Below are 20,547 nucleotides of genomic sequence, written 5' to 3'. Positions count from 1 at the left end.
AGTAGGGCTTGTGGCAACTTTCTACTACCTAAGGGTCACAGGTGAACTCTTGGCAGCTCTTTTTCACTCACTTTTCATCTATCCTTCCCTGTATTGAATTCATTTGTTCAGCAAGTAATTACTCAGTTTCTGTGTCTGAGCTTCTGTTGTAAGCAGTGAGGCTAGAGCAATGAATAACACAGGCTAAATTCCTATTCTCATCATTTTACATTCTAGAAGGTCAAGATTTCTCAGATCCCTGCTGTAAACTGACCCTGTGGTGATATTTAACCACTGTGAGCTAGTGTTGTAGTAGATCCCTTATCTTTCTTTCCTAAAGTCAAATTTATAATAAATAACATACCTTAAATTTGAAAGGAAAGGATATCCTAAATGTTTGGCATCCAATAACTCTTCCCTTAAGATTTGTGGAAAAGGTTGATTATTAGAATGAGAAGACCTAGGATTGCATCTCATCAGCTATATGCCATCAGGAAAGCTTTATAATAATTTTTTTAGCCTCAATTTCTGTAAAATTAAAATCCCACTTTAGTGGATACTTTCTTTGATTAAGCTTTTAAAAATGCAAGGAATAGGGACTTCCTTGGCGGTCCAGTGGTTAGGACTTGGCGCTTTCACTGCAGAGAGGCCTGGGTTCAGTCCCTGGTCGGGGAATTAAGATCCCACAAGCTGTGCTACGTGGCCAAAAAAAAAAAAAAAAGAGAGAGAATGCAAGGAACACCCTTATTCAGACTATGTCAAATAAGGGTGGGGTGTTAGGAACATTAAGGAACCAGTTCTCACATTATCCCAGATATTTCAGGTAGGAGTATCTTGGTAGGAATTCATGGATCTTTGCTCTACTGCTCTGCCAGCCACTAATTCAGCTACTAAATTTTATTTTTCCTGGGTACTGACTCTCTTAGTCTTTATATAATTTTCGTGTTGAATTACTGAGAGAATCTGCTTATGCTGATAAGCTCTGCCCAAACTGAGGCAGATTGTTTTTACTGCTGGCCTGTTTATGGATTGGCTTTTCCCCTTCACCTCCTCCACCAGTCAGCTGTGGTGTGGGGAAGGGGGGTGTCACATAAGTAACATCCTTTGCTGGCTTTGCAGCAACATCCCTGGAAAGAGAAGTTTCTCTATGATAAGGTTGTAAGTATGACGTTATTTAGTCAATGTCACTCCATTCTTACTTTTCTGTTCGCTTTGTACTCACTGTTAAAATCTGGGGCAAATCATTATTACCTCATCTCTACAGTGGTTGCCTTATTTCTGCTATTGCTCTGCTCTAATTCATAAAATAACCAGCGTGGTTCTTTTAAAAAATAAGTAAATCATATCAACGCTCCTCCTCTGCTTCAGTTGCATCCCACCACATTTAGCTTTCAAACTCCTTACTGAGACCTTTAAGGCCTTGCCAAATCTTGTCCCTGTCTCCTTCTCCTACCTCTCACTTATTATCTCCTTTATACTATGCTCTCACTCATCTTCTTTTAATTCCTCTAACTCTAACACATTAATAGCCCTCTCCAGGCCTTTCACACATGCTGCTCTGTCAGAATGCCCTTCCCACTCCCTTTATCTTCATCCCCTTTCCTTCGCCTCCCTGGTTATTTCTCATCTTTTGAATCTTCAATATCATTTACTTAGAGGCCATCCCTGAAGAGGCTAGTTGAAAGTTAAATCCCCCTGTTGTTTTCCTTGAGAATACGTATCATAATTTGTTAGTGTATTTACTCAATGTTAAATTCTCCCATCAGACTATAAGCTCCCTGAGAGTATGAACCTTGTCTATTTTGTATACCACTCTATTCTTAATTCTTGTCACAGAGCCTGGCAGATAAGTGGCACTTAAATAAATACTTGTGGAAATCAAATGCAACTTTAAAAAAGAAAAAAAAAAGAGTCATGTACTCTGATTAGAATTAGTGACTAAATCAAATTTTTCAAATCAAGTTAATTTTTCTCTCTTTTTAAAAATATTTATTTATTTTGGCTGCACTGGATCTTCGTTGCGGCACGTGGGATCTACATTGCAGCATGTGGGCTTCTTAGTTGCGGCATGCCGGCTTCTTAGTTGTGGCATGCATGTAGAATCTAGTTCCTGGAGCAGAGATCAAACCTGGCCCCCCTGTATTGGGAGCTCAGAGTCTTACCCACTGGACCACCAGGAAAGTCCCAAGTTAATTTTTTTCTCTTGAAATGGTAATGGCATGGTAATTGTAGAAATTTTTTAGAAAAATGGAAAAATAAAATAATCCTCCATAATCTTACTGCTGTTAATCTTTTGGAATGTTTCCTTTTTCTTGTGTACATTTTGAAATATATTTGGACTTAATTTGGGTTCTAATGAGAATAACTCATAGTAGAATATAGCAGAGTTTCTTAAGTTTGGCACTATTGACATCTTGGGCCAGATAATTCTTTGTTGTGGGAAACTTCCCTTTGTGTTGTAGGATGTTTAGTAGCATCCCTTGCCTCTGCCCATTTGATTCCAGTAGCATGTCTGTCCCCTTCCCCCCAAGTTGTAAAAACCAAAATTGTCTCCAGAAATTACCAAATGTCCCCTGAGTGGCAAAATCACCCTGGGTGAGAACCATTGGGACGCAGTCTTGTGGGATATAAAATTAACCAACACTAACAAGGAACAACCTGAAAAGGAAATTGAGAGGCATACCCATTTACAGTAACATCAAAAGGAATATAATACTTAGGAATAAAACTAACCAATGAGAAGAAAAACTTTTACACTGAAAACTGTAAAATGTTGCTGAAAGAAATTAAAGGGGACACAAATAAATGGAAAGACATACTGTGTTCATGGATAGAAAGACTTATTATTGTTAAATGTCTGTACTACCCAAAGTGATCTACAGATTTAATGCAAATCTACGGATTTATCAAAATCTCAGTGGTATTATTTGTAGAAATAGAAAAATCCATCTAAAATTCATGTGGAATCTCAATGGGCCCCAAATAGTCAAAAGTAATCTTGAAAAAGAAGATAAAGTTGGAGGTCTCATACTTCCTGATTTTAAAACTTAGTACAAAGCTACAGTAATGAAAACTGTGATACTTGCATAAAGTCAGACATATAGACCAATGGAATAGAATGGGGAGCCCAGAAATAAACCCTAGCATGTATGGGCAAATTATTTTTGGTGAGAGTGCCAAGACCATTCAGTGGTAAAAGGACAGTCTTTTCAACAAATGGTGCTGGGAATATTTGATATCCACAAGCAAAAGAATGAAGTTGGACCCTAACCTAATACCATACACAAAAATTAACTCAAAATGTATCAAGAGCCTAAATATAAGACACAACAATAAAACTCTTAAGAAGAAAACGTAGGACAAAGGCTTCATGACATGAAACTAGCAGTGATTTCTTGGATATGACACCAAAAGCATAGGTGACAAAAGAGAAAATAGGTAAATTGGACTACATCAAACGTTAAGATTTCTGTACATAAAAGGACCCAGTCAACATTGTGAAAAGGCAACTGGCGGAATGGGAGAAAATACTTGCACATCTAATATGTGGTTAACATCCAGAATATATAAAGAACTCCTACAACTCAATAACAAAAAAATAAACCTCTATTTTAAAATGGGCAAAGGATTTGAATAAACATATCTCCAAAGAAGTTATACAAGTGGCCAACAAGCATATGAAAAGGTGTTCAACATTACTAGTTATTGAGGAAATGCAGATCAGAACCACAATGGGTTACCACCTCATACCCATTAGAATGACTACTGAAAAAACAAAATCAAAAAAAAAAAAAAAACGACCCCAGAAAATAACAAGCGTTTATGAAGATGTGGAGAAATTGGTACCATGGTACACTGTTGGTGAGAATGCAAAATTGTTCAGCCACTATGGAAAATGGTATGGTGATTCCTCAAAAAATTAAAAATAGAATTACCATATGACCCAGCAACTCCACTCCTGGGTTCGGAATATACCCAAAAGAATTGAAAAGGACTTGAAAGAGGTATTTGTACCCTTAATAGTCATAGCAGCATTATCTGCAGTAGTCAAAAGGTGGAAGCAAGCCAAGTGTCCTTCAGTGGGTGAATGGACAAATAAAATGTGGTATATGCATGCAATGGAATATTCTGACTTAAGAAGAAAGGAAATTCTGGCACATTACAATGTGGGTGAAACTTGAAGCCATTATGCTAAGTCACAAAAAGCAAAAATTGTACAATTCCACCTATATTAGGTACCTAGAATAGCAAAATTCATAGAAACAGAAAGTAGTGTAATGGTTGCCCCGGGGGAAGGGGAAATAGGGAGTTGATGTTTAATAGGTTATAGGGTTTCAGTTTATTGAGATGAAAAGAGTTTTGGACATTGGGTGCACAAAAATGCAAATGTACTGAACTCTTCACTTAAGAATTATTACGATGGCAAATTTTACATTTTTTAATAAAAATTTTTTAGTTAGAAATGGTTATGATAGTATGTTTTATGTCGTGTATTTTACCACAGTTTAAAAAAAGAAAAGAAAAAACCCTTGACAACCAATGTTAGTGAGGATGTGGAGCAAGGGGAAGTCTCATTCATTGCTGGTGGGAATACAAATTGGTACAGCCACGTTGAAAGGCAGTTTGGCAAGGTTTCTTACTCTTACCATACAATTCATTAATCACACTCTTTGGTTTTTATGCAAATGAAGGTAAGTAAACTATGATACATTGAGACAATGGAATATTATTCAGCACTAAGAAAAAATGTTCTATCAAACTATTAAAAGACATGGAAGAAGCTTAAATATATACTACTAAATGAAAGATGCCAATCTAAAAAGGCCACCTCCTGTATGATTCCAGCTATATGACATTCTGGAAAAGGCAAAAGTGTAGAGACAGTGAAAGATCAGTGGTTTCCAGAGACTGTAGGCAGAGTACAGAGGATTTTTAGGGCAGTGAAACTAATCTGTATGATACTATAATAATGGTAGATACATGTTATTTTACATTTGTCAAAACCTGTAGAATGTACCCTAATGTAAACTATGGACTTTGGGTGATAGTGATGTGTCATAGGTTTGTCATTTGTAACAAAGGTACCACACTAGTACAGAATGTTGATAGTGGAGGAGGGGCGAGGAATACATGGGAACTCTGTACTTTCTGTTCAGTTTTTCTGTGGGCTTAAAACTGCTCTAAAGTTTACTTTTCAAAAAGGTGTGTATGGCATGATATTATTCATATTAAATGTTAAATGTATTAAAACTATTACAGATGTGTTGATATACAGTCAAAACACTCATGAGAATTCAGAAAAATGGTTGCTTCTGGGAAGGCAGGAGGGGAAAGGGAGTGGAGAGGGTTGAGGTTGGAATGAGGTTTCAGCAGTATCTGTAATACTTAGAAATTCTTATTTCTTTAAAAAATAAAGCAAATGGGACAAAATAGTGATATTTATTGATACATGAGTATCTTATGATTTTCTCTACTTTTTTGTATATTTGACATTTCAAAAAATAATTTCATACTTATAGAAGTGGTTAATTTGGGAATATATATGTTGAAATGTAGTCTACTTCATTGACTGCATTGATGGAGGGGGAACCATTATTTACACAAATTTAGTCTTGTCCTGAAATATACGACCTACTCAGAAATAAGACTGCTTGTAGAGTGGCTTAAGGGAACAAGGAAGGGCTAGAGAGTGGGGTTTGTTTTCATTTGGAGAAATCTGTGTTGTGTAGATAACAGAGCTCACCTTTGGTTCTGTAACTTATTCAGGTACAGTACTGTAGCACAGTAAATAACATGTGGGTTAGAAGCTTTGAGTCTTGGGTAGTATTTTTCAGCTTATTAAGTGTCCAAGGATGGGAATAAACGGTAACAGAAACAGACCAGAATTCATAGTAGATTTGGGGTGGGGGTATTGTTTCTGTGATGACAAGCCATATTAAATTATAAAGTAAATATACAGTAATCTGATGGTTCTCAGTCCTCATCTTATTTGACCTGTCAGTACCATTTGACATAGTTAATTATGTATTCTTCCTTGAAAAGTAATTTTTTTTCACTTGATTCCAGCTTTGCACAGATTCCTATTGTCTTCTGTCTCACTGTTACTTCTTAGTTCTCTGCCCCTTAATATTTAAAGTGCCTGAAGTTATGCTCACTCTGTAGATAATCTTATCAAATCATCTGGTTTTAAATGCGATTTATACACAGCCAGCTTTCTAAGTTGATATTTTTAGTCCTAACCTCTTCCTTGAAACCTAGGCTCAAACTGACGTCTTGACTCATTTTGATTCATTATAATTATATTAAACTTAGCATGTTCAAAAGTCATATTACTCCCCAAACCTGCTCATCATTCAGTCTGCCCCATCTCAGTAAATGGTAGTTCCATCTTTCACTTAACTTGGACCAAAAACCTTCCATTCCTCATTGTTTCCTCTCTTCCACAGTCTTATCTAGCCCATTAATTAGCACATTTTGTAGATTCAATCTTCGGAATATATCAATCTTCAGAATCTGCATCTCATTATGTCCCCTGCTATCACTCTGCTCCAAACTATTATCTCTAATTTGGACTACTACAGTTATGTTGTATTCCCAACACAGCAGCTGGAATGATTCTGTTTTAAGTCAGAGTATGATGTCTCATTTGCTCAGAACCCATCAGTGGCTTTCTATCGCACTAAGAGTAAATGCCAAAATCTTTACAGTGGCCATCCATTTCCTTCTCCTCTGTTCATTGCATGTCAGCCACCTGGACTCTGCCTTTCCTCTTCTCTTATGTCTGGTCCTTTTTTACTTGCTAATTCCTCTGCCTTGAATACTTTCTGCCAAATTACCAGCATGGCTTGCTTACTTATCTTAAGGTCTTTACTTAAAAATATCCCTCTTCTTGGGACTTTCCTGGTGGTTCAGTGGTTAAGACTCCGTGCTCCCAATGCAGCGGCCCCAGGTTCAATCCCTGGTCAGGGAACTAGATCCTGCACGCTGCAACTAAGACCTGGAGGAGCCAAATAAATAAATATTTTTTAAACATTTTTTTTAAAGTTAAAAAAAATCCACTTTCTTGGCTTTATATTTTTTCTAATATTTGTCACTATCTAACATACTATACATTTTAGGTTTTTTTTTTTTTTTTTTTTTTTTTACAGTACGCGGCCTCTGACTGTTGTGGCCTCTCCCGTTGCGGAGCACAGGCTCTGGACGCGCAGGCTCAGCAGCCATGGCTCACGGGCCCAGCCGCTCTGCGGCATGTGGGATCCTCCCGGACCAGGGCACGAACCTGTGTCCCCTGCATCGGCAGGCGGACTCTCAACCACTGTGCCATCAGGGAAGCCCTATATTTTAGTTTTATTTATTGTCTTTCCCCACACTAGGTTCTGTGAAGTCAGAGATTTTTATCCTTTTGTTCCCTGCTGTGTCCTTAACACTGAGAACAGTTTATGGTATATAATGATCAGTAAACATTTGTTGGGTGAATTACTGGCTTTTTGTGTAGATGTACACATCTGTTTAGTATGTGAGCATAATTAGAGTTAATGCTTCTCAAATGGTGTTTTAGTAAAGCAATTCAGTGATTTACCTTTTAATGAAGTTTTTCTGTTGCCATTGTGAAAGTCTTTGAACATAAGTTCACAAAGAAAAATAAATATTTTGAAAATACTGAGGAAAAAGAAGGAAAAGTGGCTTATTTGAAGAGATATGCAACAGAAGGAGACCTAGAATGAAAAGGTAGTATGGTCTAGTATAAAGAACATTGGTCTGGGGCCAGGATAATCTGAGCCTTGGACAAGTCACTATAAAATGAGATAGTTTAAATGATTTCTATTTTTTCCAGTTTACAAAATCCTACAATGATATTTGTGTAGATTTTTCTGTAACAAAACCATGAATTTGAATTGATTATATTCATAAAAAGTACATACAAGGAAAATATTCCTTAATCTCCTGCCTTTCATGTTTTATTTTAATCTGATCTTGTTTTGTAAATGGAAAAAATAATTGGTTTTCTCATGTGAGAATGCACCAAATAAACAGAGATAGCAGATTTCTTTAGCAGTGTTGACTTGGGTTCTGTTGACTTCCTTAACTTGGTTGAATCTCATTTGGTTTCTTGTTCTTCGTAATTTTTCCCAATGTCTTTCCCGTATGTTTTCTTCAACTTGTTATTCAGTCAGTTCCTGAAATTGTATTTCTTCTATGAAGTACTCAAAACCTTTGAAGAGAAATGATCACTCTTGCCAGGATTTGATCAGTCTCATTCTAAAAGAGAAGGGAGTACCTTCCCTTTTGCTCATATAAAATTCAAACATGCATTGTTTGGTATAACAGGTGTCTCTATGTGTTGTCCTTAATCACTTTCTATGTGATTCTGAAAGTTCACCTTGCAGCATTTCCCATCTTTGAGAGGGTTGGTCCAAACTTATGGTCATTTCTTAACCTTTTTTCTTTCCCTACCAAACACCTCCTCCTTGCCAGCAGCACGCATGCACAGACACAGAGTTCATTTGTTTGGTAATGATCTCTGTTACCAAATCTATTGAAAGCTCAATGATTTCCATGTCCTTTTGGCATTTGCAGCATAATTTAAGGCCAGAAAAAACCCTGCAAAATGTGAAAACACAGAGCAGCTATGCCAGAGCCATACAATATCTTTTCATTGTTTACAATCTTGAGCTATGGCTTTCTCAGTATTCTTAGCATAGAAGTTATTGCCATGGGTAGTAACTTGTACTAATGGCAATTTTAAATATTTTTGTGACTTTGTTTTTTGAAGTTGATAACATTGATAAAATTTTTGAGACATAAAAGATGTTAGAATCCCTTCACTCTACAGATGAAGGAATTAATGCCCATAAACATGGTAACTTGACTAAGATTACAGTAATAAAAGGTAGAGCTGGGACTAGTAGCCATATACCAGTAGTTTAGCCATATGGTAGTACCCATCTTGGGGGAGACATGTATGTATTCTGTATTTTCTCCTCTGTTATGTGTGTGTGTATATACACCTCTTGTACAATATAGGTGAATATAGAAAACTTAGGAAATTTAACTTTTTCCTTTTCTTCTTACCTTTGTTTTCTAACTTTTCCAAATAGATATGTATAACTTTTGAATTTAATGTATTTCCCTATTGTTTGAATATTGATTAGATAGTGAAACTCTACTGTAATGCCATTCCTTAGAGTTAACAACTATTAACAGTTTCTAACATTTTTGTGATTTTTATCTTTTTTTTTTTAATTTATTTTTTGGCTGCATTGGGTTTTCGTTGCTGTGTGTGGGCTTTCTCTAGTTGAAGTGAGCAGGGACTACTCTTCATTGCAGTGTGCGGGCTTCTTATTGTGGTGGCTTCTCTTGTTGCGGAGCACGGGCCCTAGAGCACGTGGGCTTCAGTAGTTGTGGCTCATGGGCTCTAAAGTGCAGGGTCGGTAGTTGTGGCGCACGGGCTTAGTTGCTCCACGACATGTGGGATCTTCCTGGACCAGGGCTTGAACCTGTGTCCCCAGCATTGGCAGGCGGACTCTTAACCACTGTGCCACCAGGGAAGTCCCTTTGTGATTTTTAAAAAAGTACATTCATGTAATTTAATAATTTTAATAAGTTAAATTTCAATGCTTATAATTTACATGTGGATTATTTTAAAGTATGGTATCTGTAGATTCGAAGTATTTCTTAAAACTTGTCCAAAAGCTTGCCAAGGTTAAATCTGGCCTCCTACAGTGAATTTACTTTTTGTTTTTTGGTTTTTTTTTTTTTGCGGTATGTGGGCCTCTCACTGTCGTGGCCTCTCTCGTTGCGGGGCACAGGCTCCGGACACACAGGCTCAGTGGCCATGGCTCACGGGCCTAGCCACTCCGCGGCATGTGGGATCTTCCCGGACCAGGGCATGAACCCGTGTCCCCTGCATCGGCAGGTGGACTCTCAACCACTGTGCCACCAGGGAAGCCCGTGAATTTACTTTTAAACTTCTCTTATACTCAACCTCCATTCATCTTTTTACTTGTCAGAGATAAGAACTTGATTCTACTTATGAAGACTTTTGTCTATCACTAGTAGTGCTAATTAGAACTTTTCTCTCCTACTGCTGCTATTAATAAATATTATTGCTGAGAAATAAATCCACAGTTTGAGCAAGCATATAACGTTAAGCATTTAACATTAAGCATTTTTTTTATTGTCATAAATGTGAAGTTGGAATTTATTTGCTAATCACCTGCAATTTAACAACATATATGCTATTTGGCAAAGGCATAAATAAGCACCATAATGACTGCTGCTGGAGAGATCAACAAGTGGAGATGAGAGGAGGGAGAAATAGGTAAAGAATGGGAAAACAGACTTTTATAGATATTTATTTTTAGCATTTGGTTTACCATATTTATTGGATTAAACAGCTGTTGTACTTATGTTTAGGATGCAATGGTTATATAGGTTGAAAACACTAGTAACTCACTTTTAATTCTCTCTTTTTGTATATGTTCTATCTGCTACCTGAAATGCCTGTCTCTAACTGAATTTCCATTCAGTCTTAAAGATTCAGCTTATATTTCATCAGCTTATATTTCATCTTTATTACATAGTCTCTCTGCTGTTAAGATTAGTATGCACATTATAACACATTACATATATTTAAATGAATAAAGTCAAGTAACATATTTGGAATGGTGTTTGACACCCAGTGTTTGCTAAGTGTTAGGCCTTATTACTATTTTATTAAATTGTATTTTTTTGTCATAAGAGTACTACCTCCTTAAGGCCATGGATATGCTATTCTGGTCCATCCTTGTATTTCTTATGATTGGCAAGTAGGTATTGCCAATATAATAAATATTTGAATACTTGAGTGTGTGCTTTTTAGCAGGCTGTAAGTAGTAATACAGTAGTAATCCACATTGAGGGGAGGATTTGTGTGTGTGTGTGTGTGTGTGTAACTTTTTAAAAACTGCTTTATTGGGATATAGTTTACTTTGCATAAAATTCACACATTTTAAGTATACAATTAAATGATTTTTAGCCAATTTTCAGAGTTGTGGTAATATTACTAAATACCATTTTTAAAATATAGCTCATCACTTCACAAAAGGTCTTATGCCTGATAAATTTTTTTATTCTTTTGCTTTTTTGTGCTATTACCCAAGTATCAGTATTCCTAAGGTAAAAATGACAGGCTGGATGAAATAAAATCAAAGTATTATATCCCTTACCTTTGAATGACTAACTTTAGAATTTTCTTTAAATGTTTTTCTCTAGTAAGACTTACTGAGTCCTTACTGATCTAAACCCTAACTTTTTACTCAAGAAAATTTAAACCATTCAGTTTCATACAGTATATTATTACATCATCATATCTTAAATTAATAGTTTCTAAAGTTTTAAAGAAAACAGTATATTATATGGATAAAAAGTGACTTAGAAATTAACTAGCCATAAGTTGGAAAGAAAGTACTCTACTTTTCACCCCATTGGAGCAGAGAAAGTAATCCCTAGAACCTAGCACAGTAATGGATACATAGTAATTATTTGTTAATTTTAAAAACTACATAACTATTAAATGGAAATGCCATTCTGTGTTCTGTAAGATTCACTTGTTTGAATTTTTTGACAATTTCTTGTTTCCTTTTGCCTGAGTTTAGAACTTTGAAGCTGTATCACAAGCAAAGAAATGTAAAAATTCTGGATGATCAGAGCAGCCTGAACTCTACTGTTTATTGAGGGTGGGGGGCTGGAGGCGGGCACCCTCTATAGCCTTTGTTTTTTAGATAGTCTTTGGCCTATAAATAAGCCTTTGGCTAGTTTGGCAGCCTTTTGGAATTCTGATTGACAGCTTACTGTATCAGTTAAGTCATGCGAATCCAGAACTATTATATTTGTATGTAGTATGTAAAAACCCAGCTCTTTAAGATAAGTTAAGATTTAGAAAAAGAAGTCTTGTGTATCCCTTTCATGAGACCTCAGAGAAATAAAAGTCCTTCTTGATTCGAGATGGGGCTGTGATTTGAAAATGTCTAAATATCTAATACCACTTTTAAGACACTTTGTTTTTTGCAATAAAAAACATGGGGAAATGCTGCCAGGTTGTTGTGTAGGATATCTTTCTATCTAACTATTTCATTCAATCTTCTCTTTACCTTGGAGGTAACAGCTTTCTCTCAAGAGAAGAAAACTCTTTCTTGCTCTATTGTAAAGAGGTTGTCAGTTCTTTTATTTTGCAAATGTTTCTGTGGAGAGTAATAGCCCAAAGCTTATGTCACAGCAACTACAGTGCTAAATTGTTTTGACAAATCCTTTATTAAGAGTTTCAAATTATCAGAAACTAATTTAATAAGTAAGATGTACAAAAATGGGGAAAAATGTGTGTAAATAAATATTTAGGTCAATATATAGCAGTTGTTTAGGATTTATTAATAGTTTGCTTTATTAAGAAGTTAAAGCCCATTCATTGTACATTAATCCTACTTTTTTAGATGGGATTACAGACTAGACTAGAAATAATCTCTGTCCCTCAAAAGTCTACCTTTTTACTGAACAAATCTTTTAAGTAGTACATTTTGCAGATTTTATTTTCTGTGAGAAACAGGACATAGTTTTATATTATTATTTGAGTTATTTATTGTTTTTGTATTGTGATACAGCGAAAGCGCATTGTCTTGATAATAGTACTCTATATTGTACAAGAACCATAGGCTCTAAAATTGGCTTGAACTCTATTTGACTTTAAGACTTGTGGAGACAATATGGCATAGTGGTTAATTGGCTTTGTATGAGACTCTGAATTCTAATCCTGGCTGTCCCACTTCTAGCCATGTAGCCTTGGCCAAGTAGTTTAACTTCTCTAAACCTCAGTGTCCTCACTTGTAAAAGTAAAAATATTTCTTCTTACTTCTTAAAGGCTGTAATGATTAAACTATGGTGAATATTGAAACTCTTGTTGTAATACTTGTCTACTTATTTTTATTCATTTTGCAGCCTATCTTATTAGTATTTTTTAATTGTCTTGGTATTTTTATTTTATTTTAATATTTATTATTTATTTATTTAGGCTGCACCGGGTCTTAGTTGCAACATCAACCTTCTTAGTTGCAGCATGCAGGCTTCTTAGTTGCAGAATGCATGCAGGATCTGGTTCCCTGACCAGGGATCGAACCCTGGCCCCCTGCATTGGGAGTTTGGAGTCCATTTTCTTAGCAGTTGCTGTATAGTGTATTAGAAGAGGCCTTGAAGAGAGAATTTCCAGTGCATTAGAGGAATAGCAAAGTTAGTGAGGATACAGCAGAATGAATTGAGAGAGTGATAGGAGCTGAGATCTTAGAGGTGGTAACCGGGGGTGGGGGGGGGGGGTGAGGGGGTGAGGTGGGAAGACTTAAGCCATTATAATGACTGGGCATTTACTCCAGAGTGGAGAGCCAGTGGATGGTTTTGAAGAGGGGAGTAACATGACCTGATTGACTTTTTAGAAAGGAGTTCTAAAAAGGAGAAAGGAGTTCTTTGCTGAGTCCTTATTCCCATGGAGTCTATGGGTGGAATTCAGGAGGTCCTGGGAACTTAGAAAAAAATTAATTACATCTTTGTTTTCACTAACTTCTAACTGAAACAGTATTCCCTTCAGTTAATAATGTAGCCAATAAACCTCAGTAGTTATTAAAGTTACCTGTGATTTTTGTCACCACCAATAAAAATCAGATTATTGTTGCAAAATGTGTTTCATCTAATATCCAGTGCAATGGGCTTTCTCTAGTTGCAGCGAGCGAGGGCTACTCTTCATTGTGGTGGCTTCTCTTGTTGCGGAGCACAGGCTCTAGGCTCACAGGCTTCAGTAGTTGTGGCACGTGGGCTCTAGAATGCAGGCATAGTAGTTGTGGCACACGGGCTTAGTTGTTCCACGGCATGTGGGATCTTCCCAGACCAGGGCTCGAACCCGTGTCCACTGCATTGTCAGGCGGGTTCTTAACCACTGCACCACCAGGGAAGTCCTCTATGTTAGGTAACTTTAAAATGAGAAAAACACTTTAAAAAACAGAATGGTTACAGTATGTGGTAGAATAATTAATGTGCTTCTTAGGAAGAATGAAATAGATCTGCCTATACCACCATGGAAGATCTTTAAGATCTTTAATTAAATAAACAAAAATAAGGTGAAGATCAGAATAAATAGATAAGTGTGTCAAAATCATAGTAAATCTAACAGTGTTTACCTTTAGAGAAAGAAACTGTGAATGGGCAGGAAGGTTCTCTCCCCTTCCCCCATCCCCCCTTTTTTAAAGCAGTTGCATTTACTAACCTTATACATATATTAGTTTTTAAATAGGGAGTTCATATGGGGGGTGAGATTACCTTGTATATATATTACTTTTTAAATAGGAAGTTCATATAGGGGGTGAGATTATGGGTTCTTTTATTCTTTGTACCTTTGTGTTTTTAATAATTCTTATGTTACAGTTTAAAATTTTTATGATATATCCAATATTATAGCTCCATTAATAATTTCAGTGATGTTCAGTATTTGAGAATGTGAATATGAAATGAAGATAGGAAATCATCTATATAATATAACCTTTATTATGAGTAAAATATGACTATGTATATATATGAGTAGAAGAAAAGATAAGGGGATGTACATCAAAATGTTAATATCAGTTTTCTCTGGCTGATGGAATTTGAGGTGATTTTTTAAAAAATAATTTTCTTTAATTTCTTGTAGACTATGAGAAGACAACGAAATGAAGTTGTAGTTGAATTAAGGAAGGTGAGCCTGATTAATATTGGGTACTTTCAAGCATAATTCTAACAACCTTATAGCATATAGAGAAATTAGCAAATGTATATTAATCTCAGGTGCTTAATTGGCATTTCTTTTTCTTTTGAAAATGGAAAGATTGACTAAATTTGACAAGCTATTGAAGTTGACAAGATACAGTTTGTCCACTATCCAAATATAGAGATAAACACATTATCAAATGATTTTTTCTTCTGTAATTTTAAATGATTTATATAAAATATATGTCATACTAAATAGTTCTGCTATTTACAGTAGTAATTACTCCATAAAAGGAACTTGGTACTTAAAAATTTCATCAACTTTTCAAGTATTAAAGTAGGTTAGTTGAGAATATATTTTTAAGTTTGTCACAAACATTTTTAGTGAAATTCAGGTGGCCCTTCAGTTTTGTAAGGTATTGTTGATTTTTGTCTGATTTTGAACTGCGCAACTTTTGCTTTGACTTTGTTTTTAGGTGATAAAGAGAAGCTCCCAGATGATGTATAAAATGGTTTAGTACTTTTAAATAAATATGTATGTTTGGTTCTGGCTTAAACTATACACTATCTTTTTAAATCAAATTATTTTGTTTTTTAGTTTATTTTTACATTGTTCACGGTTCATTAAAAATGTAATATTTGGGGTTTGGGGCTCAAATTAGTGTTGCTTAAGTGTTTAATTCACAATTTGGTTTAATTTTCTGCGTTTGCATTTTACTTTTAAAAGTCACTTCATGTTTTTTTGTAGGCACAGGACTGCCTAACCTTCGTATGAAAGTATTTAGCTTTTTAAAAATTAACTGAAGTTTTTTTTTTTTTTAAAGAATAAAAGAGATGAACATCTCTTAAAGAGAAGGAATGTACCACATGAAGATATCTGTGAAGACTCTGACATAGATGGTGATTATAGAGTGGTAAGTAATTGTTATTCTGGTAATTTAAAAATACCAGTGAAAAATTTTTACATAAATATAGAATTACAAGGTGATTTTTTAACTTAGTTTTCTCTAACTTTTTTCCCAGCAAAATACCTCTCTAGAAGCTATTGTTCAAGTAAGTTGAGTTTCCCCCCCTTTTCATTTGTATTTCTTGGACTTAACAACTAATTACTGTGTATCTGCATCAAAAATTGTTTTGTTTTTTATAGAATGCTTCAAGTGATAACCAAGGAATTCAGTTAAGTGCAGTTCAAGCTGCTAGGTAAGTTAAATTTTAAGGACATATTTTGTAACTTACATAGGAGTTCTCTTTTGGGTTTTCACTATATAGTAGTCCTGTTTCTTATATTAACTTTGATGACAATAAAGAACAGTCATAGACCACCTGAATTTATTTTCAAAATTATTCTCTGATTTAGAGTATTAAAATTAGCAGTTTTCTAAACTCACTAATACATTGAGGCTTTAGTGTGGCTAATAGGTACAAATGCCAGGGAAAAGTTGATTTGACAGGGTATTGCTATAGACTAATAGAAAAACATTATTTATAAAGCTTTTTACCTTTTACTGATTAATAGGTATTTAATTTTATTAAAATTCAGATTCATCAAATCCTACTCAGGTAGCTAATTCTTCTCACAGTCCTCATATTGATCAAACAATGAATTGAATTAAAGCTTACTGTAGCAGTGTACAGGGAAGTACACATTAAGATTTAGGGCTACAGAGACTCCCACTTCTCAGTCAGTGTAAGAATATTTAGTTATTTTTGCACATTGTTATAAAACCTATGCACTCATATTTTAAGGGAAAACCAAAAACTTTTTACTGAGACATTTGTATTAATACATAGCTCGGGGAAGACATGGTTGTATCATAGTACAATATAGTGGTTTCTTTTTTTTTAAATTTTATTTATTTTTGGCTGCATTGGGTCTTTGTTGCTGCGTGCGGGCTTTCTCTAGTTGCGGTGAGCAGGGGCTACTCTTCATTGCAGTGCTCAGGCTTCTCATCACGGTGGCTTCTCTTGTTGCAGAGCACAGGCTCTAGGGCGCGTGGGCTTCAGTAGTTGTGCCACATGGGCTCAGTAGTTGTGGCTCGTGGGCTCTAGAGCACAGGCTCAGTAGTTGTGGTGCATGGGCTTAGTTGCTCCGCAGCATGTGAGATCTTCCTGGACCAGGGCTCGAACCCGTGCCTCCTGCATTGGCAGGCGGATTCTTAACCACTGCACCATCAGGGAAGCCCTTTGTTTTTTTATAAATAAAAGAATACCACCCTATGTTGTAATTGTAGGAAAGAGACACTTAAGCAAGAAATTGATTCTAGTTACAGAATTTTAAAGTGAAAAAAAAACTTCACAGTTTTATGTAATATCTTATCTAGTGCATGAGTCCCTTTTATGTTTATTAGACTTTCTTACTTTTGCATATTCACTTTAAATGGCCTAGAACACATACGGAAATTATAGAATTAAATGTTGCCCACCACAGGTAGAAGAACTTCTTAGAGAGAACTTTGCTATGTAGGAAGAAAATCACAGAAGTTTTCACATCTCAGAATGGCAAATTAATGTAATAGGAAGAATGATTAAGAAATTGATACATTATGCTCACCATTGTCAGAGTTGATTATAGTATTGGAGCAGCTCTTCTCAACATGAGTTCTGTAAGATAATTAAAGCCCTAAGGCAGGGGATCTCAAAATATAGTGTGTGGATCCCTAGGAAAGCCTGGGATAACTTAAGGAGGTATTATTTTCACAATAATAATAAGACTTTATTTGCCTTTTTTGTTGTTGTTTTTACTGTGTTAACATTCACATGGATGTTGCAAAAGCAACTGTGGGTAAACTACTGGCACTTTAGCACAGAGCAAGACAGTGTCACCAAACTGATGATACATTGTAGATATTATATGCGCCATTTTACAAAGAAAGAGGGACATTTCTCTTTAAGAATGTCCTCAGTGAAGTAATAAAAAATAATTTCTTTTATTAAATTTGAAACCTTGATTAAGAAAGACTGGGTTGGGCTTCCCTGGTGGCACAGTGGTTGAGAGTCTGCCTGCCGATGCAGGGGACACGAGTTCGTGCCCCGGTCTGGGAAGATCCCACATGCCGTGGAGCGGCTGGGCCCGTGAGCCATGGCCACTGAGCCTGCGCATCCGGAGCCTGTGCTCTGCAACGGGAGAGGCCACAACAGCGAGAGGCCTGTGTACCGCAAAAAAAAAAAAAAAAGAAAAAGAAAGACTGGGTTTATTTCCTGTGTTGTGCAAAGAATCGTACCATTTATTACAGAAAATACTGTGAAGAAGCATGTGGAATAATTCTTGCTTTGTAAGAAGTTTAGAACCTAATCGGGAAGGCAAAACTATATTAAAAATAGTGATGCTCAACAGCGAATGTAGCCATATGCCGTGTATATATTCTCGGAATTCAGAGAGGGTATTTTGAAAACATTTAACTTGAAAAGGTAGAGTTTGAATAGGCAAAAAAGAGAGCATTCCAAGTGTGGGGAATAGGATTTGAAGGGCCTAGAAATTAGACTGAAATGGTCGGACAGACAACTGACCTGTTGTTGAATTACAGAGAATAAGATTAGTAGATAAATAAGATGGAGCTAGTTTGTGGAGTGTTATAAAAAACTCAGTCAAGGAGTTTACACTGATAGGGTAGTAAATTAGCAGCCATCACTTGGTTTATATAGGGGAATAATCTGATTAAAGTTGCTTAAACATTGTCTTCATATAGTAGTGCAGGGGATTCAGATGGGTGACGATTTGTGTTAGGCCACGTTTAGGATTTGTCAGCTAAAACTGCAGTCTGCCATATGTGTAAATGGGCACTAGGTATTGTTTTACTCTCTAAGCTCCATGAGAGCAAGGATGTGTCTGTCTTATGCACCTTAGTATCTCCAATATCTCTCTGGATATTTTCCTATGTATTGCTGTGTTTATTTCATTTCCTTTAGTTGTTGAGATGAGAATGTTGTTGAGCTTTTATGACCTTTGATTTGGTATATAGAGTAGGATGAAGAACTGGACACTAGTATCAGCTATAAACTTGTACCAGCATCCTATCTGCTTTTGTCCTAACTTAAAAAAAAGTGGTTCATGTCTTACCATTTTTTCCTAATTATTAGTAATCTCTGTAAATTTATAAATTAATTTATAATAGAGAAAAGGTTGCATTATGTAAATTTAAAAAGTAGCTTGCAGGGAGAGTATTTGTGCCAAATATTCAGTTTATTGTAATATATCAAATGTGAATTTGAATTTAATTATATGTCATTAAGTTCACAAGGGGTATGTTTATATCTCTTATAGGAAGCTTTTGTCCAGTGATCGAAATCCACCAATTGATGACTTAATAAAATCTGGAATATTGCCTATTTTAGTCCATTGTCTTGAAAGAGATGACAAGTAAGTACATTATTTTAAGAAATAATTTAGGATGTATCCTTTGCAGAAGATAAGATTTTCTCGTAGTTAGTTTGGTCTTTAAAGAAAAAAAAAGGGGGCTATAAGGTGGAGTTGAGAAGCCAAAGTAAAAAACAGTGTAAGGAATGTTTACACCAAGAGAGGAAAGTAAAGACCAAACGGGAACTTGCGAATGATATATTTAACTTTTAAGCTTTGAAAATTGGCAAGAACTAGTTTAGCCAGATAGGTACTTGAGAAAACTGTTTGGGTAATAATGTGCAGGTATCTTAATAAAGAGTTCTTACTAAAAATAAGGACACCTGAGGAGGTTGTATGCTTTTTATACTGAAGAGATATTTTAAATAGTCATTGGAAGTTTAAAAAAAAGTACTGGGTGCATAGATCTTTTGAATAAAAATATGTAATACTTTTAAAATGCTAGGGGGAGGAGTGGTTGGTGGATATTTGGGCCAGTGTAGAAATTCCTGCTGTTTAAAATTATTTGTTTTTTGTAGTCCTTCTTTACAGTTTGAAGCTGCATGGGCTTTGACAAACATTGCGTCTGGAACCTCTGAACAAACTCAAGCAGTAGTTCAGTCCAGTAAGTTGGTTATTAAGAGACAAAATTGTGATTTTCAAAAAAAAGTTAATTAAAAAACTCAATGCTTTTCCTAAAAGAATAGAGCTATTTATATTATAAAGTAATTAAGTATTTTGAATTCAGTAACAAATAAGGTAGTTGAAATAGGCCAACTCAGGTATGTTACTTTGATCATCTTGTCCCATTGACTGACATTTTCTATTTCCAAAAATTCATTTGATTCTAAATCTGAAAACATTTTGTAATTATAGTAGTAGTTACATTATTGTGTTTATAGGACATTACAGAAATAAAGGTGTTTTTCCTGTTGCCATACTACCTGTTGGACACTGTTAATGAGATGTCCATTATACATTTTAAAGAAATCTTCTTTTATAAAGTGGTCCTACTTTAGAGAATGGCTTGAAATTTTTTTTTCATTGTTATTATAGGATTGGTTGTTTTTTATGTTCCAAGAAATGTAAGTGGGAAATAATTATTGAAAGTAATAACTTGAATTATTTTCATAAGTACTATTTGATTCTTCTACTAAACAAAGAAATTAATAATTTTAAAGAAGGTACTTTCAGAATCCCCTTCAAATATGTAAGCAGTATACTTGTCTAATAAACCTGTTAAAATCTTAAGCACTGTCAAGATTTTGAAAGGGAACAAAAGTGTTATCCAGTGAGGATTTTATTATATAGACACTTGTATTATAATATTACATAGAAAAGATAATTTCCTTAAATTATAATAAAACTGATTAATTTTGGGTTCAGGTGATTTTGGGGTTTGGTTTTTTTGGTTTTGCTTTGTATAGTTGACTGTTTAGTTAATTTTATGATCTCAAGACAATATCTTAATCCCTCTT

General features: G+C 35.3%; 1 protein-coding gene across 2 annotated transcripts in view; it reads left to right on the top strand.

The window, feature by feature from the left end:
• Positions 1–20,547, top strand: part of KPNA4 (karyopherin subunit alpha 4) — a 55,406-nt gene that overhangs the window by 11,491 nt on the left and 23,368 nt on the right. The window contains exons 1-7 of one of the 2 annotated variants that reach the window (XM_012537442.3): positions 9,866–10,300; positions 14,681–14,725; positions 15,561–15,650; positions 15,760–15,789; positions 15,884–15,936; positions 18,998–19,093; positions 19,609–19,694. In XM_012537442.3, coding sequence (XP_012392896.1) covers positions 14,684–14,725; positions 15,561–15,650; positions 15,760–15,789; positions 15,884–15,936; positions 18,998–19,093; positions 19,609–19,694 — 397 coding nt within the window. In that variant the 5' untranslated portion in view covers positions 9,866–10,300; positions 14,681–14,683. Of the gene's footprint in view, positions 1–9,865; positions 10,301–14,680; positions 14,726–15,560; positions 15,651–15,759; positions 15,790–15,883; positions 15,937–18,997; positions 19,094–19,608; positions 19,695–20,547 lie in introns of those variants that run through there. The other variant, XM_033409527.2, reaches the window with a different exon arrangement.

Source organism: Orcinus orca, chromosome 5 (genome assembly GCF_937001465.1).
Source record: "Orcinus orca chromosome 5, mOrcOrc1.1, whole genome shotgun sequence".
Lineage (NCBI taxonomy): Eukaryota > Metazoa > Chordata > Mammalia > Artiodactyla > Delphinidae > Orcinus > Orcinus orca.
The sequence above is the reverse complement of the archived record's forward strand: the minus strand, read 5'-3'. Positions and strand labels throughout refer to the sequence as shown.